The 23916-nt window shown below is 43.5% G+C and overlaps 1 protein-coding gene across 5 annotated transcripts in view; it reads right to left on the bottom strand.

Moving 5' to 3' along the window:
* rai14 (retinoic acid induced 14) overlaps positions 1–23916 on the bottom strand; it is an 85992-nt gene that overhangs the window by 18059 nt on the left and 44017 nt on the right. For all 5 annotated transcript variants that reach the window (XM_080755264.1, XM_080755266.1, XM_080755263.1 and 2 more), the window contains exons 3-9: positions 15995–16125; positions 12689–12777; positions 11738–11802; positions 11127–11184; positions 10022–10092; positions 1049–1155; positions 402–595 (exon numbers count right to left, since the gene is read on the bottom strand). In XM_080755264.1, the coding sequence (XP_080611390.1) occupies positions 402–595; positions 1049–1155; positions 10022–10092; positions 11127–11184; positions 11738–11802; positions 12689–12777; positions 15995–16125 (715 nt within the window). The remainder of the gene's footprint in view (positions 1–401; positions 596–1048; positions 1156–10021; positions 10093–11126; positions 11185–11737; positions 11803–12688; positions 12778–15994; positions 16126–23916) is intronic.

The raw sequence follows: 23916 nt of genomic DNA on the forward strand, positions 1-23916 counted from the left end.
TTTGAGGTGTTTGTACTTTACTTGAGAATTTCCAGTACTTTTACTTCTACTCCACTTCATCTCAGAGCCAAAATTTGTACTTTTACTTCACTACAATTATTTGAAAACTTTAGTTACTTTACTACCCTATACATTTCGGCCATTTGAAAATAGCCGATCTAGATCGGCTATTTTCGGCTATTTTCAATAGATTTTCTACACATTTTGAACTTGTGAAATGGGACATTCCGCAAATATGAAAGTACATTTTGATGCCGATACGTTTGTACTCTTACTCAAGTACATTTTCAATTCCGTACTTTTACTTGTAACGGAGTAGTTCTAAATAGCAGTATTGGTACGTTTACTTAAGTAAAACAAGTACTTTTTCCCACCACAGGTGTTTTGCATCAACATATCACCTGCGTGGTGGTGCTGTTGTTTGTGCAGGGCAGCGGTGAGCAGGCTCTTGACCTCAGCGGGGCTGGGCGACAGCTTGGCGTAGTGCAGGACGTCTTTGCCCTCGGCGTCCACCGCCCACAGGTCTGCTCCTCGCTGGAGCAGCGCCTCCATCACAGACACGCTGCCGCACTCCGCCGCCAGCATCCCGCACGTCCTGAGTGAACCACAGACACAGTCAATCACAGACACGCTGCCGCACTCCGCGCCGCCGACCTACAAGTTCATAGTGCGGCACTCGTGCCGCGCTATGAGCTTGTAGATCTGGTATTTTTCCAATAGCAAAAAGTATAACATAATGCTTTTAAAACACCAAACACTAGCATGACTGAAGTAAAATGAGACACAAGTAGCATGTGCTTAAATTCATATTTAGAAAATGTTTCAGATATGTCAAACATTTCTGAGATGATAGAGATTGTGGAATATAGTTGGCTACGAGAGAATGCATTTCAACCACAGCCATACAGACTGTATCTGTACTGAATGTGCCCTGCGCACAATCACATGTGAATTTGTGGGCATGGGTGTGTGTGTGTGTGTGTGTGTGTGTGTGTGTGTGTGTGTATGTATGTGTGTGTGTGTGTGTGTGTCTTGTCCGTCACGCTACCTGCCATTGTTATCGGATGCGTTGACGTCAGCTCCCCAGTCCAGCAGAATGCTACATACTTCAGCATGAGCGTGTTTGGCCGACAACAGCAAAGGACTGTACCCCTCCTGTCAGAAACACACAAGACAGACAATAACTACCCCTCCTGTCAGAAACACACAAGACAGACAATAACTACCCCTCCTGTCAGAAACACACAAGACAGACAATAACTACCCCTCCTGTCAGAAACACACAAGACAGACAATAACTACCCCTCCTGTCAGAAACACACAAGACAGACAATAACTACCCCTCCTGTCAGAAACACACAAGACAGACAATAACTACCCCTCCTGTCAGAAACACACAAGACAGACAATAACTACCCCTCCTGTCAGAAACACACAAGACAGACACTAACTACCCCTCCTGTCAGAAACACACAAGGCAGACAATAACTACCCCTCCTGTCAGAAACACACAAGACAGACAATAACTACCCCTCCTGTCAGAAACACACAAGGCAGACAATAACTACCCCTCCTGTCAGAAACACACAAGGCAGACAATAACTACCCCTCCTGTCAGAAACACACAAGACAGACAATAACTACCCCTCCTGTCAGAAACACACAAGACAGACAATAACTAGACTACCAATCCAAAGGACTGTAGTGTACCCCCTCCTGTCAGAAACACACAAGACAGACACTAGTCTACCAATCCAAACCACTCTCAGTGGGGTCCATAGGCCATGCATTAACCACATGAACCCTAGCCTCCTGGCCCATTAAAACCCGGGAAAGCATCTGTGCCATTTTAGAGATAAAAGCCATGTGGGCAAATAAAAATGTAAGTGATAAAAATAAAAAGGCCATGTGGGCCTCGCATCAGCGCCAACGCAGGGAATGTTCCCCTTTTAATCAATGAAGGGTGCTCCACTGCCGATGTTCAGTTGCATTCGCCCCCCTATTCGCCACGGTTCATTTTTTGACGCCGTCCAAATGCAACGCAACGCAACGCAACACAGTAGGTGGAGCTTTGGCGTTACGGTTATTTTTAAACGAGGTTGGCTTTTCAGCGCAAACCAAAGCATCAGATACCCGTGTGTGAATGACGCATGACCAAATTAATAGTTCGATGTGAAACACTCACGCGACACGGCCCCGGAGTGTAATGACCTTTATTCGGGCCAAATAGGGGAACATTGAGCGGGAAGCAGTCTGCGCGAGGACACGATGCTATGACGAGGAGGTGTGTCTAAAGGGAATAAGGATTATGTCTATGTGGTGAGAAAGCTCTCAGTCAGGTGTGAGAATAGACGCACATGTCTGGACAGCACCATGTGTTACATAGGATAGAGATCTGTTGAAAGACTGGAACAGAAACCCCCCATCCCAAGGAAAGGAAAGGAAAGGAAAGGAAAGGAAAGGAAAGGAAAGGAAAGGAAAAACACATTATCTTCATAGCCGTTTACTCGGATCATAAAATGAATCACGATCCGCCGTGATTATTATGGCCATTTTGTAGCGCAAGAGAATTCACTGAAGAAATGCATTTATTTAACCCATTCTGACCTGAGATCAGATTCATACGAGGTTTCCACTGGGCACACACTGGTCTGATTAACTCATTCTGACCTGAGATCAGATTCTAAAAATGTCAGTCGTTCTTCGAATTTTTCAAAAATAGCAGACCTACAAGCTCGTATCGCGCCACTCGGTGGCGCGATATGAGCTTGTAGATCTGCTATTTTTCAATAGCTAAAGCATAACATGATGCCAACACCAAAATGGGTGCCCGGTCAGAATGGGTTAACCACGTGAATCCCAGGAATCCCTGTTCTGCGGTGAACATTCAGCAAACCTACTACAAGACAACCTACAAGCTTATGTTGCACAGAGACACATTGTGCGCTTGTAGATCTGCTATTTCTGCAGAAGGAATTTGGTGTAGAGGGAAGAAAGGAGGTGGATACAGTAAGTAGGCTACAGTAGACCCCCGGGGGACTGAAGTACTGTATATACAGTAGGGTTTAAGTGGTTAAACATTCCCCCTTTGATGCATTTTGGATTTATCGTTTGCCTGAGTTCTAGCCCCCCCCCCCCTACACCCACACACACACACACACACACACACACACACACACACACGCACACACAGTTTATTTGGGGTTGAAATGCCACATTGGGAAACATTTGTCCACATTCTCGTATCAAGTTGCTCACACATCGCAACACATACTCCGTCACGCAGTGGTCATGCTTGCCGAAAGGGACAATTAGATTCACTGAAGAAAAAAAAAGATGATGTCTGAGAAATAATATGAAATCTGGCAGTTTTACTCAAACGAAGCAAAGACGGTGTGTGCGTTTATTACATGCAAAGCAGATGTCTCTTCTTCCACATCGATTTCTACCATTTTGGGGTTCGGGTTCTACGAGTTTTTCCTTTTTTTTTGGGGGGGGGGGGGGGGGGTCATTATAGGTGAAACATTATCACCTCACGTGTTATAAAGCAGCAGTGTTTGCGTGTCATCCTAATATGACAATGAGTGCAGAATGTGGGGTCCCGGGACCCTCGGGTTCCTTGAGGGGGGGTGGGAGGGGTCCTCAAGACCCTTACAGGTCTGTATAACTCTGAGAATGTATACAGTACTCTCAGAGTTATGGAAGTTCCTTGAAATCTAAACGTTTGAGGAGACACTGTTGCAGAAGGCGCAGTAAAACATGTCAGCATAGCTTTGTGTTTTATATTACACGGCGGCCTGCTGCCACAAACCACGCGGTACAGAACTATGTTGTGGCTTTTCCCTGGAGCTCTGTTAAAGACTTTAGCAGCGCTCCCTCCCTCTGTTCTCTTCGGTCTACTGTAGACGTCTGCTACCTAGTTTTTCCTCCGGAGTCTAACAGACTGTGTTTTTGCTCTCTCTTTTCGACTTCTCTGTCTCTCTCTCTCACTGTCTCTGTCTGTCTCTGTCTGTCTCAGTCTAGCTCTGTGCGTGTGCGTGTGTGCGTGTGTCTCCGTCTACATGTCTGTCTCCGTCTCTGTGTACTGTGAATGCATGTGGATGCAGACAGGGTGCCGGTGTTGATGTTGTATCATGTCAACCCCTTTTCTTTGTATGTAATAATGTTGGATAAACCATGACAGAGACAAATAAACTATCTATCTATCTATCTATCTATCTATCTACTGTATATATCTATGTGTAAAAGATACAACGTGTAAGAGATAGCATTATCATTATTCTATTCCAGTGTATGGAATGAAAATAAGTTTCACTTTAGACGATGGGTTTCTACATCAGGGCAGAAAGCTGTCAATCTCTTAAAATGCCATTGTAAAAGAAAATTGTGGGAAATTACACTTTCTGTAATTCCACATTTTGGGAAAAAAAATATGTTATTGTGTCAGTGTGTGTGTGTGGTGCTGTAAATGTGTCTGGCTTCACAGTGAGCCCATGCAGTTCAGGGCATTATTCAATGTTGTTGAATACTCTGCGTTGTCTGTGAAACTGGGCTAGTATGGTGTGCCGTTGAGCCCTTTCTCTGGGAAAAAAAGTTAGAATTGTGGGGAATATGAATGTGTGAGACTGAAAAATATAGGGGAAAGCTTTCAAAGCATGCTGCTGCTGCTTCACGTAAACAAACAAAGTTGAACCAAACAAGCAAAGTTTAACAAAAGGCTCCTCTTTGTTCCTCCATTTTGCTGGGTGTATATTTAAGTCAGATACACGGATAAACATGACGTGTGCCTGGGGGGGGGGGGGGGGGGGGGCTGACAGGCTGGCATGGTTTTCTCTCCTCCTGCGCTCGCTCCCACATAGTCAGGGGAAATTAATATAAACTGGGAATGAATCTCTTACCAAGACTTTTCTTCACCAACGTGTTTGTAAAGTTGTCTAGTAACATATCCCACATTGGTTTCTATTCAACCACCATAGGGGAATTTTTGACAGCTGCTGAAAGTTGGGGTACCATCACCAACCAATATAAGGCTTTTGCCTTTTTGTTATAAATGTCATGATGCTTTAAGTAGCATGTGACATGTCAAACTAGGGGGTTTTCATGATTCTGAACCCATTCCAAGCATTAGCTTTGCACAAAAAAACATTTGTGATGACGGCTATGGCCGTTTTAGCCCAAGGAGTGATTTCCGTGCAAAACTAATGCTTGGAATGGATTCACAATCATTAAAAACCCCTAGTTTGACACGTCACATGCTACTGAAAATTAGAAAATGTTCCCTTATATTGGTTGTCAATAGAACCCCAACTTTCAGCAGACGCCAAAAAGTCCCCTAGGGTGGCTGAATATAAACCAATGTGGGACATGTCAGTAGACACCTTTACAAACACATTGGTGAAGAAAATTCTTGGCAAGAATTGTATTCCCAGATTCGACATTTTTCTGATAACATTCCCTGACTAACGGCACACACAGTCAGAAACACAGCAATGTGTTCCAGATGGCTCTGTGGGATCGCTGTCTACATGTCAACTTAACCACCGCTACACTCGACAGGACTTGCAATTGTACGTCCAAGTATGAAGCTTGCACGTGAACGTGCGCAAACATGTGTTTCACAGTTCACACCCACATGCCACTGTACGCGCACACACACACACACACACACACACACACACACACACTTTGTGATGGCAGATAAATCGTTACGTCTGCGGAACCAATGCCACGAACACTCATTTGTGTCAATTTCACCACTAAAAAGCCTACTCAAAATGTCAGTCTCGACGCGTTGCATCGCAAAATGCTTATACAGTAGAGCTTATAGAATACATTGTCCATTTTTGAAGGCGTTACATTTGAATGTTTTGCCTATAATAATGACATGCCTGAAATAGATCCATGCAATCATCTAACATCCACCTTTCTTTATCAAGTCATGGTGCACGTTGATAGCCTGGGTTCCAGCCTGCTTCGCCGGGTGCCGTGAATATGTGTCGTCACTTCGCTAATCAGTCTGGACAGGGTCCTCCTACAGTATCTACCAAGGTAGGTGCAGTAGCGTAAGGTAACTAAGTACATTTACTTAAGTACAATTTTGAGGTATTTGTACTTGAGTATTTCCAATTTCCAATACTTTTACTTCTACTCCACTACATCTCCAGAGCCAAAATGTGTACTTTTTACTCCACTATAATTATTTGAAAACTTTAGTTACTGAGATTTAAATTTTGGTTAGAAAACATTACTGGTACATTTACCGCTTTCAACCCTATACATTTCGGCCATTTGAAAATAGTACTAGTGAATCTGACCTAGTGATACAACCTACCTTCACATTTAAATAGTACTAGTGAATCTGACCTAGTGATACAACCTACCTTCACATTTAAATAGTACTAGTGAATCTGACCTAGTGATACAACCTACCTTCACATATAAATAGTACTAGTGAATCTGACCTAGTGATACAACCTACCTTCACATATAAATAGTACTAGTGAATCTGACCTAGTGATACAACCTACCTTCACATATAAATAGTACTAGTGAATCTGACCTAGTGATACAACCTACCTTCACATATAAATAGTACTAGTGAATCTGACCTAGTGATACAACCTACCTTCACATATAAATAGTACTAGTGAATCTGACCTAGTGATACAACCTACCTTCACATATAAATAGTACTAGTGAATCTGACCTAGTGATACAACCTACCTTCACATATAAATAGTACTAGTGAATCTGACCTAGTGATACAACCTACCTTCACATATAAATAGTACTAGTGAATCTGACCTAGTGATACAACCTACCTTCACATATAAATAGTAGGCCTACTAGTGAATCTGACCTAGTGATACAACCTACCTTCACATATAAATAGTACTAGTGAGCCCCCATGCAGTAGGTGCCATAGGTTAGACCAGACATGTTGGATACTAAAAACCTTTTGGTTACTTTGATTCAAATCTGCAGGTTTAGCAGATGAGATTAAGCTTGGTTGCTAAAAGTTGCCCGTTGAGCAATTTGAATAATAAGCATAATATGTGACCATACCAATCTATAGACCTATAAGGCAAACATTTTCTTTTTTTTTATACCAACATGACCTGTAAATCACACCTGTGTGAAGTGAGTGAAGTTCCAGACCCACAGGAACACGGCCAGGGTGCCGGCCCGGTTCCGGTCGAGAAATGACAGTTACCGTGTGGGGGTCCTCAGGGCAGAACCCATGCAGGGACGCAGGGACACACATAGCTGTCTATAGGAGTGGTTGCACCACTCAAAAAGATATGAAACTTATCTAGTGCATAAACAGCTGGATTCATTAGACGAGCCCAGTATGGGGCGAGTGTTACAGCCCACTTTGCGGGTGCCTAACTGGTAGCTTGTTGCTGGTTCAGACAGAGTGCCACAACAAAAAACTCCTCCCAGGCATATGCAAGCGTCAAGCTGCAATAAATGTTCATTATTAAGTAACATAACATCTTTAAATCTAGGCCAATTAAGGGACCCACCGGGGTAGAGTTGCGTTTGTTCAGCGTCTCTCAATTGAGCCAGCTGTGTCATGTGATGAGCAAGGAAATAACTTTCTTTCTCTTTCACAGTTTCTCTCTATGCCTCAAACACAAGCTAAGAAATCAGCATCACACGTTACATTTCTCTTCATAAACAATAACATGTACTGTATATAGACAATAAAGCAGAAAAACATAGAAATGTGCTTCGTCACACACACACACACACACACACACACACACACACACACACACACACACACACACACACACACACACACACACACACACACACACACACACACACACACACACACACACACACACACACACACACACACACACACACACACACACACACACACAGGGTAGAGACCACAGGCATGGAACGTCAATCCAGTGGAGACCACATGTCTGTGGCTAGAGAGCAGAGTTCCCACAGTACAGTGACCATTTACCACAAACATGCGCTTGCACGCACGCACACACACACACGCTATTAATCTTAATACAGGGACAGACCGGGGAAATGCCTGGGTTAGAGAAATTATTTCACGCTAAAGCTGCAATCCGTAAGATTGATGCCCTTGCCAGGATTCGAACCAACATGGTCTCCTCACACAGGAGATAACATTTCTACCACTGAACCAAAGGGGACTATACAGTTTTTTTGCAGAGCCTGGGTTTCGATGGGCGCTGATGGGACGCTTGTTTTACAGCGCCGGGCCCGGCTACTATAGGGCGAGGGCTAACCTCACAAGAAAACATGCCTATAAACCTCAAACCTAACCTGTAAAACAGGTTAGGTTTATGTCAGTGGTTCTCAAATTATTTCATATCAAGGACCCCTGAAATGATATGAAATTGGCCGCCGACCCCCATCTGAAAATATAATAAAGAATATATATTCAAAGATGGCTTTAAGTCATTATTGTGGCCTTTCCCTCTTATCTGCTCTATTTGGATTTATTTTTAGAATTTTTATCCAACCCATTTTTTCACCCAATGTAATCTTGGGCGCTACACTTCCTCTGCCAACCTGGGGGGGCAGCGGACTGACCTCATGCCTCCTTCTATGCATGAGGAGTCCAAGCTGCTTCTTTTCACCTGACAGGGGGGAGTTTCCCTGGCCGGACGTAGCACGTGGAAGGAACACGTTATTCCGACCAGTTCCTTTCCCCTCCATCAGGGAGAGGTAGTTTAGAGACCAGGATTACTGCATGTTTTTGTGAGGGTAACTACCCTAGGGGACACGGGGAGAACATAAAAAAAACTCCTCACAGTGGGTCGGGACTCGAGTAAAAAATAATCCCATTTTGTTTTCCCACATTTAAACAAACAAACAAACAAATTAAATAAATAAAAATAATAATTGTAATGAAGTACGACATTGATAATAGCTGATCTGCTATTTTCACTAGTTTGTGCAAACGTCTCTCTTTTGGCTCTCGACCTGTTAAAAGTGGAGGGAGAAGAGGTTCCAGATCAGTTTTGCTGTGAGGACGACGGGGGAAAGGGACAGAACTGACATCACATCTTAAGAGAAACAAATCTGAACGTGCAAATGATTTTTGCCTGACCTCAATCCCCCTGAAACAAAGCCTGCTGCGGGGGATTCCAGTTTGGGGGATTGAGAACGTAGGAATCAAGCCCACAGGGTTTTGTCAACCAAAAAAGCCAGACATTTAGGAGTCCAACTAATACTAGTGGACGGTGCTCAAATGTTTTATTTGCAAAGAGTCCCATTAACTCTGAGAGTCTTCCATTTGAACACTCTCAGAGTTACAGACCTCTTATGGTCATTCAGGGCTATCTATTTATGTGTTTCTGGTCAGATTAGTGTCCACTCGTGTTGTAGTTCCGTGGCAAAAATGGAATGTTGACAAAAATGTCCACCACAAGCCAACACATGGCGATGACACCTGATCATCATACAGTGGAGCATTTGGAGTGACATCATCAGGTAAAAAGTCTGCAAATATGTGCGTGCCAGGGTTGATTTCGACTACCTCTTTCCACCGACGAAAAACTAAATGGAAATCTACAAGCTCACAACGCGTCGCAGCTTGTAGATCGGCTATTTTCAGCAAGTGTAAAAGCAGCCATCAAGACGGCATCAAGGCCCGCCAAAACACATTTTAGTCTAGACTAACACTAAAACATTGCAGGTGACTAAAATGTGACTAAAAGTCTAAAACTAAATTAAAGCTATTCAAGAGACTAAGGGCCGATTCATACTCCTATTTTAGAGCCGAATAAAAGTCGGTTCGGCGCTGTAGAGCCTACAATGTGACGTCATTTGAGGTTCGGGGGGGGCGGGTACCATCCTAAAGTCGACTCTTCGGTGCTACTGAAAATTTGTGACGAGCCGAAATCATTTCGGCACTACAGCGCCGAAACGGCGGTAAAATATAGGAGTATGAATCGGCCCTTTGACTGAAACCAAAATCTGCTGCCTAAAAACACCACTGGTGCGTAGATGAAAAGGTACATACCGAGTCTCTGAGGTTGACGGGACTCTTGTGTTCACACAGCAGTTGGACGATGTGGACGTTCCCGCAGGCAGCTGCAGGGGACAGAATAAGTTGAAGTTGAGTGGTGCTGTACTGTATTTACTGTATACTCTCCTCCCTGGCCTCAGTGTGTGTGTGTGTGTGTGTGTGTGTGTGTGTGTGTGTGTGTGTGAGTTAGGCTGCACAACAGTTCATACCCTGTTCTTCAGGGTATGAACTGTTGTGCAGCCTAACTCACACACACACACACACACACACACACACACACACAACTCACGACAACTCGTTTGTCGAAACGTTGGTAACAATAAAAGTATTTTTGGCATCGGGACTACGAGTTGTGCGACCTCTCCTTCCTATTTTAAAGGCTGTGCAACAGTGCCACTCGGTGGTGAAAATAGGCTATTTCCATGCTCAGACCCAGGGACACAAATATATAGCTGTCTATAGGAGTGGTTACACCACTCAAAAATAGCCGTCTAACACACAGCGACGTCAAAGCACACAAGTACAGATGATGGAACAGCACAGGACAGCAAAACCTGAGACAACAATGTGGAAACTACTGTAGCAACATTACAGTGACAGCTGGAAAGAACACTGATAATTACATTTTCAGGGATTTTAGTTTTTGCATTCGTTGTCCGTAAGCCTTTAATTGGGCCCGGAAAACAAAATAAACATTACGTGACATTTTTCTTCCCTCAGCTCCTCTAAAGAGCGAAGGAATGTGACAACATTAATTGTATGTATGTATGTATGAGTCTCACGATTTCAGATTTAAAAGACAAATAGCAGATATACAAACTCATAGCGTGGCATAGAACAATCTTGAGAATTGGTGCAAATCTTTGAATATAGGCCTATATAATATTGTGAAAGCAAGCATTTTTAAGTCAGATCTATGCTTCTGGGGGTCCTTGAAATGGCTATGACACGCGTTTTTCTGTTGTGGTCGCCGCTATGGAATACTTTTCTACACTACAACAGCTTGTAGATCTGCAATTTTTCAATAGCCAAAGAATAACATAATGCCTAAAACACCAACAGGGGGTCCCCGTCCTCAATGGTTGAATGAAAGCCTTACCGGCGTGGTGCAGAGCGGTCCTCCCTGAGCTGTCCAGAGCATCAACGGCACACTTACTCTGGATGAAACAACAGACACAGAGCTCATATTAAAACACATGTATGAAACTGGTGTGTGTGTGTGTGTGTGTGTGTGTGTGTGTGTGTGTGTGTGTGTGTGTGTGTGTGTGTGTGTGTGTGTGTGTGTGTGTGCGTGCGTGATTGCGTGCGTGCGTGCGTGCGTGTGCGTGTGTGTGAACGTCTAAAGGCCTATTCATACTCTATGATGATAAGGTGATAAGGTGAAGTTTAGTAAAAACTGAGAGATGTGTTTTGGGTGAGCGGTGAATCGCTTATTGCCACCGCGGCTCAGTGACGTCTAGTTGTAGTTTTCCTTATTTTTTTAAAGATATTTTTGGGCCTTTTTTTATGCCTTTACCGATAGGGTACAGACAGACAGTACTTGGACAGGAAAGGGCTAGAGAGACGGGGGGAGGGGGAGAGACATGCGGCAAAGGCCGACAGGCTCGGGACTCGAACCCGCCGTCAGTCTGGATTACCAGCCTAGGTGCCTGGACCGCTCGGCCGCGGGCCAGGCCACGTTGGAGTAGTTTCCATTATGGTACAGTATACCTGAATGAGCTTTTTGGCACACTCCTGCTGGTTGTTTTTGGCAGCCAGGTGTAACGCACTGAAACCTGAAGATAGAACCAATAAGACACATTTAAAGGGATTGTGACAGTAATTGTTCTTATTCTTTTTTAGCTCAATTGCACCCAAAAACTTGAACTTTTAACATTCAGTCGATTTTTCTGTGGTCTGGGGTTTTCTGGCTCAAACAAGTGCTCTGATTTCCCTGCTGTTTGTGATGTCACAGCCTGCAAATCCTATATTATGTCAATGGGATTTGCCAGCAGATGTAACGGTTTTCACTGTTTTCATTGAGGCTCAAAAGGCCACAGAGAAAACTCCAGGCCACAGAAAATCCTCGAGTCAAACGTATACTTAAAAAGAACTCTGTTTGACCAAAGTACTGAAGTACTGCACAGACTAGGAGGTAGCTAAAACCACAAACACAGAACCATACACTTAAACAACAAGACAACACAACTCAAAGGCAGAAACAAACAACCACCAATAAGAACATTAAAATGCTAGTGAATAAAACATTTCTTTAAAGTCAAACGTTGAGCTTGCACATGCGCGCGCACGCACACACACACACACACACACACACACACACACACACACACACAATAAATAAATAAATAAATGGAAATAAATATTTGTGTACTTGTGTACATTGGTGACTATAACTATAATCTACATGATCTTGAGGCCTTCAAAATAAAAATAAAAACTAGTCAACTAGTACCAACAAGCTCAACTAGTGGATTTACTAGTTGACTAGTTGCTTAATGCCCACACGCACGCACACACGCAGTCACGCACACACGCGCACACACTCTCTGGCTGTGATTTTATTTTATTTTTTACGCATTTTTATATACTGTAGGCCAGGGTATCAAACATTCAATGAAAATACATTAGGATATAATAGCCAAGGAGGCAATATGACTATACCTGTTCCATCTGTGACTGACAGGTCGGCACCATGGGCCAGAAGGACAGACAGACAGTCTGTCAGACCACGAGTAGCTGCAACATGAAGACTGCACACACACACACACACACACACACACACACACACACACACACACACACACACACACACACACACACACACACACACACACACACACACACACACACACACACACACACACACACACACACACACACACACACACACACACACACACACAGAAGTTAATTAAAGTAACCATTAAAAGCTACTTCTGCAATACATACAGGTAATGTACATGTGTGTGCGTGCGTGCGTGCGTGCGTGCATGCACAAAATGGTCTGCACAACTGCATTAATTCATTATACATTGCACACACACACACACACACACACACACACACACAGACATGCCTTTCTATCAGGTTTTATCACCATAGAGACACTGTAGACTCCTCCTTTGTGGGTCCTGAAAAGACTGGAACGCAGAGGTTCCAAATAAATGTGCGTGCGTGCGTGCGTGCGTGCGTGCGTGCGTGCGTGCGTGCGTGTGTCAGGGTGAACGTGCATGTGTCCCTGTATTTCTCCACGTGTGTGGAACAGTGAGCAGCCGTTGAACACATTCAGGTCAGTGGGTGTTGTGTTTCAGAGGAGAAAGAGGTCAAACATTAACACTGGGCCTCCGCCTTATCAACTCAACCTCAAACAATGGTGCACAGACTGCCTCTGAGCAAGTGCTGTACTTAACCCATTTAGACCCATCCAAAAAATGGCTTCTAAAAGTTTCCTGGAAAAACCTATGTTTCTATGTCGTCAGTGGTTCTCAAAGTTATTCATGTCAAGGACCCCAAACAATATAATATGTATTTGGCCTGGAATTTGGTCTGAAAATATGTTGTTCCAAGTTATTTATATATATATATATATTCTATCATACTTTTTACTTTTTATTTGTGTAATTTGTTTTGCCACTTACCAATCTAAGATTTCCGCTGTTGGGTAGAAACATTGTGTCTCAATATCTCAAAATGTAATTTTTTGCAAATAAATGCCTTACTTCGTCACGCAATATTGTCACACAAAAGTAAGCTATAGCAAAAATAGCTACCAGTAAGACGCCTGAGGGCGAGGAGTGAACTCGCCCTAAAGGGCGAGTTCGTGTGCACGCATCCGCCTGGTAGACAGCAGACTGCTGGGCGAACGCTGGCACTTTGGCATGGGGGGGGCTCAGATCAACATATGGAATGAATTCTGTACTGGCCATATATGGAGCGTGTCTTGAGTGTACAGGGTCTGATGAGGTCAGATCAACATATGGAATGTCAGAACAGGTCAGCCCCCGTAGGGCAGTGTCTTGAGTGTACAGGGTTTGGTGAGGGCCCAGGTAGTGCCGGGCCTTTCATTTTTGGGCCTGTTGATAACTCTAGTTTTTGCCGGCTGCACTAATAACTTTGGGGCAGGCCCGTCTAGAGTTTAAAAAAGTATCAGTCAAAAGGGTGACATCAAAAGGAAGAATGGATGTAGAAGGATCAACATACAAGTCAGCTCCATATATGGAGATCTAAGGGTTTGAGGTCAGATGTAGAGCTGCTGGCCAATATTGATGACATCAGGGATCTCCATACATGGGCTTAATATTGACGACATCAAGGATCTCCATCCCTGATGTCCATATATATATACCCCAGGCATGACCATATGGTCATGCCTGGGGTGACATCATCCACATCATTCCATGTATTTATTTTGAGCGGTGTGCCCTGAATTTGAAGTCCATAATTCACCATGTCTTTGTTTGTCATGACTAAATCAATGTGCTGCGTGTGTAGATAAGACCATGACTGTATATTAATGTCAATAACAGGAGTGTTCGGACCAACCTTCCTTCCACACTATATCGAGGAAGTCCACATGCATGTTTTCCCACAAGGTTAACACATTCCCTCCCGTCACTCTAGATGGTGAGGCCGGTGCCACTCAAACGCCGCGAAATACCAAAGTAGACGAAGAGATCCTGGGCAACCAGGAAGTGCAACACTGCAGTGTGGCTTCACTAGGTGGACCCACGATGGAGTTGTTTTGGTCCGCGCGATGTAAGAACATGGAATCATAACCTCCCAAACACCGGATCCTGGCCATTATATTAGTCCACAGTTTGGTGACTACATAGGATATTTTACCGCCGAATAATCGACTATTATGATATTCGAGTAGACTACCGAAAATCACGTTTGGTTAATGCCCTTGTGTGTGTCGGATCTGTATGTAGGTTGTCTGTATGTTGTCTGTTGTGTGTATGCGAGTAAAAAATATATATAATTTTAAATTTCTGGATTAAATGAAATTAAAGAAAGACAGATTATCACGTTCTGGAAGAGGCAGGTTTTTTGAGATTATAACGGATTCTGGCGTCCGTGGTTTAGATTGGGTAAATACGGCATCCCCGTTATAGGAGGCGGAGCACGTGGTTATAGATAAAAAAAGGCCTGTGCTCTGTGATTCCAGTGGGAACAGCTGTGACATTTTGCCCCCCCGATCATTTGAGTGTCTTCGTATACATGGTTATCTTCACTGCTTTAAAAAGAAAACGAGACGGGGAAAAAAATGGACCCATGAAAACAAAAAACTTAAGAAAACAACCATTCAAAAGCTAGGCTGTAGTCTGCTGCAGCCATGATCTCATGGTCTATAAAGGCCATTTCAGGACGGTACCACAGCACGCTCACACCCACACACACACACACACACACACACACACACAGGGTGGCATATCTACACACTGATAAGATTTGGACTGACTGACTTATAGCGTGAGAAGAATTTGGCTTCAGAGTTCAGACTAGTTGGCAAATCTCTATAGGCTGTTCCGCTGCTGAAGTATCGCACAACTAAATCATTCATCCGATCTCTATCCGCCGGTTAACTTCCATTCAGACTATACAGCAACACAGTCTTCACTTCTATTGCCTATTATCTGCCATGTAGTGGTGTACGTATATTTGTATTGCCATGTTGTGGAGTGTGCCGTTTATGTGTGTATTCAATTTACAACGTAGGCATTTAGCAGATGCTTTTAATCCAGAGCAATTTACAGGGCCCTTGACATGAAAATGTTTGAGAACGACTGAAAACTGTCAGGATTTAGAAGACATTTTGTAGATTGTGGAAGCGTCCTCGGGTCTAAATGGGTTCACCTGCGGGCCACATTAAGTGAAGGTGAAGGCCGCCATGTGGCAAGTGGCAACGCGGGCCGCCAGTATGGCCCATCATGTCATGGACTTATAGGCTACTCAGTCAGTACTCACGCTGACTTGCCCTCGTGGTCCAGCTTGACGGAGCTGGCACCCTTCTTGGCCAGCAGCGATGCCACCCTCTCCACCTCGCCATGCTCCACCGCAGCCAGCAGACGCTCGTCGTTCTTGTTCCACTCATGGGTCTAGAAGGAGTGAGAGGAGGAGGAGGAGGAGGAGAAAGAAGAGGGGGAAAGAGAGGGGACAGAAAGTGTCAAAGTGATGACGAGAATGACTTAACGTACCAGTGGCTCTCAGACGTTTCGTTTCGAAGACAAGATCTACAGGTTCATAGCGCGCCACTCTGTCTGCTATTTTTGAAAAATCGGCAAAATGTGCCTCAAATCTTTCCGAACATTGTCATTATTTAGAAGATTTTTTTTTTACATCAGGCCTTAATGGGTTAACGTTCCAATTTTGGAGGTCCGTCTCATGGACTAAAAACTGGTTCTGAACTGAACGGGTTCCCAACCTCTAAAAAAAGGGGCCTCTTTTGCATACTTTTGGAGTTACAGACCCATGATGGTCCATTATTTGGTAGCTGGTTCTCAGCGTGGCGGTCCGGGGACCCCCAGGGGTCCTTGAGGGAGGTCCAGGGGGTCCTTCCTTGAACCCCACGTTGAGAAGCAGAGATGCATACATCATGGCATAGTGGAAAGAATGTGACTCCTATTACAAAGAAAACATTCTGCATGGACCCTCCACCCTAACTCATGATGATGAATATATACATTCCTACAAATCAAATACTGCGTGCAGACATTCACTCACACATTAGACTAACCTCAGGCCAATGGCTGAGATGCTCTGAATGTTAGTAATGCTCCCAATGCTCCCAACATGTTATTTTGGCTCTGTCGACTGTCGTATAGCAGCTCACGCAACAACACTTGTGCACTTACTATATGTGTGGCCACACGCACGACGTGCACGCACACAATCCTCCATACACACACATACAGGTCACGATGTACGTCCATGTGTAAATATGCACATGCATGCACACACACACACACACACACACACACACACACACACACAGCCATTAGCATGTAGATTGCAGACATTACAACAACAAACACATCTAAGCTCATAGAAAAATGCACTGGACAGAACTGTACACAAATGCACACATGTGAGCGCACGCATAGGTGTGTGTGTGTGTGTGTGTGTGTGTGTGTGTGTGTGTGTGTCTGCACAGTGCACACATATAAGCTAACGGGGCCTAATTTATATTGCTGACAGCTTGCGCTGAGATAGAGAGTATTCAGCTATTGGAGTGTTTCAACCATGACCTCATAGAAAGGCTATATCCAACAGTCTGAAAAGCACTCTACACACACTACAAACTACACTACACAGCAGGGACGTGCACACAACAGACCACGAATGCAGCATTTACTACATGGAGAAATGCACATGCCACTCCTTTCCTTCCATGCCATGCCAGCAGCACCATTCAGGAGATTTTTTTCCCCTGAAGTCTCCTGAACACAGTATTTTGCGTTGAACAAATTTGTTTAGAAAGCCATGTCGTATACGCACCGCATCTCCACTAGCGAGAAAAGAGTGCTGGGTTGCCCCCCGGAAATAGCTGATCTACAAGCTCCATTGAGAGCTTGTAGATCTGCTATTTTCGCTATTTTTGTCCAAGAGTGCCCTCTTACGGGATTTCAGCCCCTGCCCCTCCAACACTCTCCGCACGTTCCTGCTACACAGCACAGTTTGAAATGGCACTCAACACAGCTCTTTAAAGCAAAAAATAGACTTTTAAAGCAAAAATAGACTTTTCTATTGGAGAACAAAGCTCAACGCATCCCAATGCAATGCGTCACACAATGTGACCCATGTAGTTCACCATTTTCACAAAACTTTTTACTCACATTGTTTTAGATTTTCAACCATATTGACATGCCCAATATAGGGAGACGTGTTTGAAAGTTGTCAAGTGGAAGAACAATATGAAACAAAAGAATATCTATTAGAGCAAAAGAGGATGTGCGGGCAGACAACCGACACAACAAACCACACCACACAGAATGATCATAAATTAAACGTAATGTGAATTTTAGGGAGTCGACAGTACCGCCCTCCGTCATTCTACTCCTGAGCTTAATTCTTCCATCACACAATGCAGAGAGGACAGAGAGGGAATGGCCTGTAGAATCTAACGCTGATCACACTGGACGTATCAATGTCAATAACATCCATGACTTGTTGCTGCCGAGTTGCTTAGTTGCTTACCAGCAGGAAACGGAGATGGAAAATGGCACGCGATGATGACACACACCTGGCTAGTGCTCAAAGTCCTCCACTCCCTTATAGTTGACAGCATAGTATCAGAATGATTACTTTCCTTGGCAAGCACATTAGTCAACTCGACCATGAGTGAAACCAGGGTTCGATTTCTTAAAAATATATATCAAGGAGGGGGGGGTACATTTTCTTTTCCATTTAAGCCCTTAAGCCCATCCAAGCTTGTATACATCTGCTATTTTAGGCTAAGCTATTTTATTTTATTCACAAATTTGCCCAAAAACCAGGCGGGGTTCATTATGGTTAGAATTTTTGAGTGGTGCAACCATAGGGTGCGGCACTCCAATGCCCAGCTACTGTATATGTGTGTCCCTTTGTATACGTGTATGTATGCGTGTCTGTTTAGAGTACCAACAGGTGATAAAGTGGCGCCGTTGAGCTTCACACTGTGCACAGGTGCATGATGGGAAGATGAGTTTATAGCAGCCATTACGTGATTTCGGGAGTGACACAGTACAGTACTGTGAAAGTACAGTACAGTACAGTAAAGGGACCCCCTGGGGACCCCCACACGGTAACTCCGTCATTTCTCGACCGTTTCGGACGCGGGGCGGCTCGCCGGGAAACCGGGCCGGCACCCTGGGCGCGTTCCTGGCGGTCTGGAACTTCCGGGGGCCCCCACACGGAGTTGCACCACTCACTTGTGATTTTTATATTATTGAACATTGCTATAGCAAATATACATGCATGCACTGCCAGACGGTCTACATTTCCCAAAATGCATGGATTTAATTCAGTCTGACCAGAAGCGGGGGAGAAAACATATCCACACCAGCAATATGAAATTAATGCCTAGAGGGGACACTACCACTCCACCCTAACCCACCACCCCTGGCCCATACCCCAGCAAATCTGACCATCAGTGACACCACCCTGAACCATTAGTCTGGACTTATTAGGATGCAGTACAGTATTAGATCCGACCCGATAGCCTACTGACCTACACATGATGAGGAGAGCAAAGCCCCCTCTCTCTCTCTCTCTCTCTCTCTCTCCCCACTCCACAAATAGCCATTTTGGCATACTAGTACAGTAAGCGCTCAGAGTAGCAACGTAAGCCAGCGAGCATAGCGGTACATGATGGTGTAAATAGCTTCCGTGGCATACACCCAAAGGCTGTTGCTGCAATACGTTTTGCACAGCTTGTGGAAAAAGGCAGCGCTCGGGCTATAAACATCCCCTCGCATCGCTGAGGTTAAAGGTCAACAGAGCCATGACTGGATGACATCGCAGTGATTCTGCACTAGAGCTGCAGGGCAATTAGCCCAAAATATATCAATACTTGGAACCAAGAACCAACGAAATGATGCTCATGTAGGATAATCCAATAATGCAGAATAAGCATGTTGTTTTATAAACCATATATAATTTTTCCTTGAATCAACACAATACAAAATCCAATAGATCTTAAAATAATAGACTAAATTGATTAGTCTGACTAAACACTGATTAATGGTGATTAATATATATATATATATATTTTATTTTTTTTGCAATGGCTCACATTCGTAATCACAGCAAAAAGTTTGAAGTCATGTCGCGCCGTGTTCTGCAGTGGTGCTTTTCATGTAAAGGCCTTTGCATAGTCTGGATTTTCGGTGGTGAGGTGACCACCGCTCCGGTGGTGAGCTGACCACCGGAGCTGAAATAACGTTGAGCGGTGGTGAGTAAAAACAGAGAGAAGGGCTGGAGCGGTGGCGGTGGTTTGCTCTTCACCGCGGCTCGTGACGTCATGTTGCAGTTCGGTGGTCACCTAACCACCGAAAATCCAGACTATGTACTGTATGAGCCTTCAGGCAGAAAACTCCAGAAAAGGTGTGAATGCTGATTCTCAACCTCATTGTACAGATTCAATGCTAAAGCCAGAAACTAATATGGATTCATCCTGCCTTTGCCCGCCGTCTAAACCCAGGAGTTCCCACACTTTTCCATTCGAAGGACTGCCGATAGTCATCATAGCCACTCTGGCTGCCATTGACTTCCAGCGTAACAGGAAAACAGCTCTCAAAAGTCACTCTTTTAGACACATAAACAAACGCAAACAATTTCACACCAGGAAACCAGTTCCGTACTGGTTTCCTGCCAGCCATAGCCACCAAAATGTGCTGACCTCATCACATTTGTCATGACGTCGATGGCCGTTTTTAGCCCAAGGAGTGTTTTTTTTTTGTTTGTTTTTTGCCTATATTTTATATTTTTTATGGAGGGACAGACAGTAGGCTGACAGGAAGATGGGGGGGAAGACATGCAGTAAGGGCCGTCGGGATCGGGAGTCGAACCCGCGGCACACTGCCAGACTGGATTACCAGCCAAGGTGCCTGGTCCAGGCACCTTGGCTGGTAATCCAGGAGTGTTTTTTGTGCAAAACTAATGCTTTGGAATGGATTCAGAATCATGAAAACCCCATAGTTTGACATGTCACATGCTACTTAAAGCATAAGGAAAGTTTGACATTTTTGACAGTTTTGCCTGCCATAAGATGTTAATGGTAGGGTCACAAGAAACCCTTATAAAATAAATTGCTCAATACTGACAAGTGGATTCATGAATGTATGTCACTCATTCTTGAGATGAGGGACAAAAGTGGAAAAAACATGTCCCACACATAAGAGCCTTATTTTATGTAAAAAATAAATTAATTCATAAAAATAAAAGCACTTGCAAAGTTAAGTGTAATACAGTTGTGTATTATTATGCCCTTAATTTCATTATAATTGTTTTCATATTCCATCTGAATTAGTTAAAAGCAGGCCCTGTACCCAAAAAGGCCTGTATTTAGCCTGTCCCCAGCAAGTGGCCACAATTTCAAACTGCCAAAAAAGTGTCTAATACTGTCACAATCACATACATATACATACTAAATTAAAGTAGATTGTCAACAATATAGCAAATAATATACACAGTTAATTTTAATTTATATTTTCTATTAAATATCTCATATCAAATGTTCGTCCCACGTCTCCGTCAACTCCGTCAGGTTTTTTTAAAAGTCTTAAATTAATCAGAAAATATTGTCGACAGATTTAGCCTGAAGACTCCTTTTCCAAGTCCCATTTATATTTGTTGCAACAGTGGAGCACCTGGTCTGACAAGCGTTCAATTGTTTGATATTTTAAACAAACAATGTTGATAACAATGTGGTCACAGCTTTTACATGTCAACTCCGTCTGCACATTTTTATGATCTTTGTTAAGAATTCCAAAATAATGTTTATTATTTTAGTTTAGGGGTTAGGTTTAGCTAACAAAATTAAGCAAAAACAAAATGGCTACATTGTACTAAAGAGGGTTAAGATGAAAACAAATGCCATTTTGTCAACTCCGTCAGACGTCAACTCCGTCAGATTTTGTGTCTGACGGAGTTGACGTGTATCTGACGGAGTTGACAAAAGTGTTCCTAAAACAATAAAATTATTGTTTTTGAATAATGGGCAGTATTCTAATTTGGCACACAGTTAGAGCATGCCTTAAGGAACATTTTTGGCTATGGGGCCATCACAGATTTGTCTCGTGGTGACCATGGCAGCCATATTACAAAAGAGCCGCCACCTGATGTTATTTTACAATAACTCAAGTTCTACACCACCTAGGATCTTGATTCTGGTGACTAAGACCTCATTTTCAAGGATGAGGGATACAGTGGTACAATTTAGACTTTCCCTGTGACCATGGCAGCCATTTTTCAAAATGGCCGCCACCTGCTGTTATTTTACAATAACTCAAGTTCTACACCACCTAGGATCTTGATTCTGGTGACTAATCATACATTTTCAAGGATGTGGGGTACATTGGTAATATTTAGATTTGTCCTGTGACCATAGCAGCCATTTTTTTTTCAAAATGGCCGCCACCTGCTGTTATTTTACAATAACTCAAGTTTTAGACCACCTAGGATCTTGATTTTGGCGACTAATCATACATTTTAAAAGATGAGAAATACAGTGGTACTATTTAGATTTGTCCTGTGACCATGGCAGCCATTGTTTTTCAAAATGACCACCAACCTGCTGTTATTTTACCAATAACTCAAGTTTTAGACCACCAAGGATCTTGATTCTGGCGACTAATCATTACATTTTCAAGGATGAACTTTCTCTGGGAGAGGTAAGGGCTTATTTCAGGTGCAGGTTGAGTTTCTACTGACAGGACATTAAAAGGAGGTGGGCTTTCTGGCCTTTGACTTGCCCCTTTCAGGTACAGATGCACAGTTTGGAGGCCCCAACCTCACTTGTTCGGTTGGTGTGATTAGGTGGGGTGGTCTTCCCCAATCAGGATGAGGGGTTTGACCCTTTCAAACGGCAGTCTGGCCAAGTGTCTGTATTTAGTTGTGAGTTTAGATACAGGATACGATTGCTCACCCAGCCCCAGGTGACATGAGGTGAAGGCTCCTTTGATTTGGTAACATTGCTTTGGTTGACATGCTGGGGACACAGAGAAAGACACTGATGCCTTCAGTGTCTGCACATCCTGCAGTCTTCAGTCTTTCAGTCTTTCGCAGAGAAAGACACTGATGCCTTCAGTGTCTGCACATCCTGCAGTCTTCAGTCTTTCAGTCTTTCGCTCACTGTTCACTGCTCACTGTTCACCTCACCGAATTTAGCCCAAGGAGTTTGACCCCTAGTTTGGCCATAGACCCCCTAGTTTGGCCATAGCCACTTGCCCAAATGTGCCGACATGTGCTGACCTCATCACATCTGTGATGATGGCTATGGCCGTTTTTAGCCAACGTAGTGTTTTTTGTGCAAAACTAATGCTTGGAATGGATCCAGAATCATGAAAAGCCCCTAGTTTGACATGCCACATGCTACTTAAAGCATAATGAAATTTAGAACATTTAGCCTTATATTGGTTGTTGATGGTACCCAACTTTCAGCAGCTGTCAAACATGCCCCTAGGGTGGTCAAATAGAAACCAATGTGGGATATGTTAGTAGACACCTTTACAAACATTGGTGAAGAAAATTCTTGGTAAGAAATGTATTCACAGATTTTATATTATTCTGATAATATTCCCTGAGTAAATTGGTAAAATAATAGCAGGTCCACCATTTTTGAAAATGTCTACCATCCATGGTCACAGGATAAATCTAAATAGTACAACTGTATTCCTCACCCTTGAAAATGTATGATTAGTCACCAGAATCAAGATCCTAGGTGGTGTAGAACTTGAGTTATTGGGAAATAACAGAAAGTTGGCGGCCATTTTGAAAAATGTCTACCATGGTCACAGGACAAATCTAAATAGTACCAATGTATCCCACATCCTTGAAAATGTATGATTAGTCACCAGAATCAAGATCCTAGGTGGTGTAGAACTTGAGTTATTGGGAAATAACAGAAAGTTGGCGGCCATTTTGAAAAATGGCTGCCATGTTCACAGGGCAAATCTAAATAGTACCACTGTATTCCTCATCCTTGAAAATGTGGGATTAGTCACCAGAATCAAGATCCTAGGTGGTCTAGAACCTAAATCAGTTAAACTTGTCAACTCCGTCAGATGTTCGTCAACTCCGTCAGACGTTCGTCCCGTGATGTTTTTGTTAATTTCCAAAGAAATAGAAAATTCGCTGTCAAATCTTTTGTGCTTATGTATTGAAACACCAACTGAAATGATACGTAATGA

The sequence above is a fragment of the Protomyctophum bolini genome (assembly GCF_963924005.1).
Source record: "Protomyctophum bolini genome assembly, chromosome: 22".
NCBI classification, from domain to species: domain Eukaryota; kingdom Metazoa; phylum Chordata; class Actinopteri; order Myctophiformes; family Myctophidae; genus Protomyctophum; species Protomyctophum bolini.